Source organism: Cebus imitator, unplaced genomic scaffold (genome assembly GCF_001604975.1).
Source record: "Cebus imitator isolate Cc_AM_T3 unplaced genomic scaffold, Cebus_imitator-1.0 Scaffold234, whole genome shotgun sequence".
Taxonomy (NCBI): Eukaryota; Metazoa; Chordata; class Mammalia; order Primates; family Cebidae; genus Cebus; species Cebus imitator.
In genome coordinates, this window is record NW_016107549.1 from 1,563,651 (window position 1) to 1,565,286 (window position 1,636).

The 1,636-nt window shown below is 55.0% G+C and overlaps 1 protein-coding gene across 1 annotated transcript in view; it reads right to left on the reverse strand.

Annotated features, from left to right (window-relative positions):
* The window catches only part of DAND5 (DAN domain BMP antagonist family member 5), a 6,213-nt gene extending 4,761 nt beyond the window's left edge, over positions 1-1,452 (reverse strand). Inside the window, exon 1 of the mRNA XM_017497771.2 lies at positions 760-1,452. Coding sequence (XP_017353260.1) covers positions 760-1,095 — 336 coding nt within the window. The 5' untranslated portion in view covers positions 1,096-1,452. The remainder of the gene's footprint in view (positions 1-759) is intronic.
* Positions 1,453-1,636: the final 184 nt, after the last annotated feature.

Sequence of the window (1,636 nt, forward strand, 5' to 3'; positions counted from 1 at the left end):
AAAAAGAGTTCAAGACCAGCCTAGCCAACATGGTGAAACCCCATCTCTACTAAAAAATACAAAAAAATTAGCTGGGTGTGGTGGCGCGTGCCTATAATCCCAGCTACTTTGGAGGCTGAGGCAGGAGAATTGCTTGAACCAGGACCAAGAGGCAGAGGTGACAGTGAGCCAAGAATGTGTCACTGCACTCCAGGGTGGGCTACAGAGCGAGACTCCGTGTCAAAAAAAATTGTAGTATACATATTCATTTTCTGCTTGTTCTTTTCCAATAAAAAAAAAAAAAAAAGAAAGTTGGTATCTGAGGAAAAGGAGGCTGGTGTGGTAGAAGCAAAGTAAGTGAGGGGGAGACAGGGAGGAGGTGAAACCAGGGAGGTAATAGGATCAGAGAGTACAGAAACTAGTGGGCTGTGGGGAGGACTTGGGCTTCTGTTCTGAGTAAAGTGGGAGCCATGCAGGGTTCTAAGGGGAGGAGGAACCAGATCTGACTCTGGTGCTCACAGGCATTCTCTGGCTGCCGAATGGAAAAATAGACTTGGGGGTGAAGAGGGCCTTGAGAGTGGAATCAAGGAGACCAGCATAGAGGCAACTGCATCTGGCCAGGTGGGAGGCGCTTAGGTCCTATTTTACAAGGAGGGAAACTGAGGCACAGAGACATTCAGGCGGATACAGGACTTGAACCCACATCTGTCTGGGGCCACAGACTGTGCCTTCTGCCAATGCTGAGACCCAGCCCTCTCCTCCCCACACCCACCCACTCACCTGAACAAAGGGCACAGCCTTACACATCCCCTCGGTCACTTCCTGAGGGTTCAGCGGCAGAGTCACAGCAGTCGCCTCGTCCTGCCCACGCTGCGGCCTGCCCATATCCAGCTGCCTGGCTTTCTGCAGGCCCAAGAAGGCCTTCCAGCTCCCAAGGGCTGGGGCTGGCACCAGTGGGGGCGGGGCCCCTGGGCCCAGAGCCCAAGTCTGATTGGCCGCAGCCCAGGACTGAGGCTGGGGAGCCTGGGGTCCAGGCCTCGCTGAGCCTGTGGACAAGGCCCCACTAAGCAGGCACAGAAGAGTGGACAACCTGCCAAGGAGTATCTCCTTGTCCATGCGTCTGTCCGTCTGTTCGTCCAGGACTGGGCTCAGGGTCTCTAGCAGTCAACCCTGCTGTCTGGTGAGTAGCATCTGAGCCCTCTGGACCCGCTTTTAATCTCTTGACCCCTCCTGGATAGCCTGGGAGGCATTTCTGTAGACCCACAGCAGGGGAGGTGAGTAAACTCAGACCTGCTGGGTTCCCACACCTCCTCCCAACCTGCTGGGAGACATGGGGGCTGGGCCTGCAGTGTGCAAGCTGTGGGGACCAGGAAAGACAGGTTTGGGGCCAGGGGCTGAGACACACAATGCCTGAAGCCTCTGGGCAGCTGCTTTTCCCGTTCATCCAATTAGCAAAAGCACACTTTGGGCCTGGCTCGGAGACTCACACCTGTGATCCCAGCACTTTGGGAGACTGAGACTCGTAGATCACTTGAGGTCAGAAATTCAAAACCGGCAGGGTCATATCTACTTTAAAAATACAAAAATTGGCCGGGCGCGGTGGCTCAAGCATGTAATCCCAGCACTTTGGGAGGCCGAGGCGGGTGGATCACGAGGT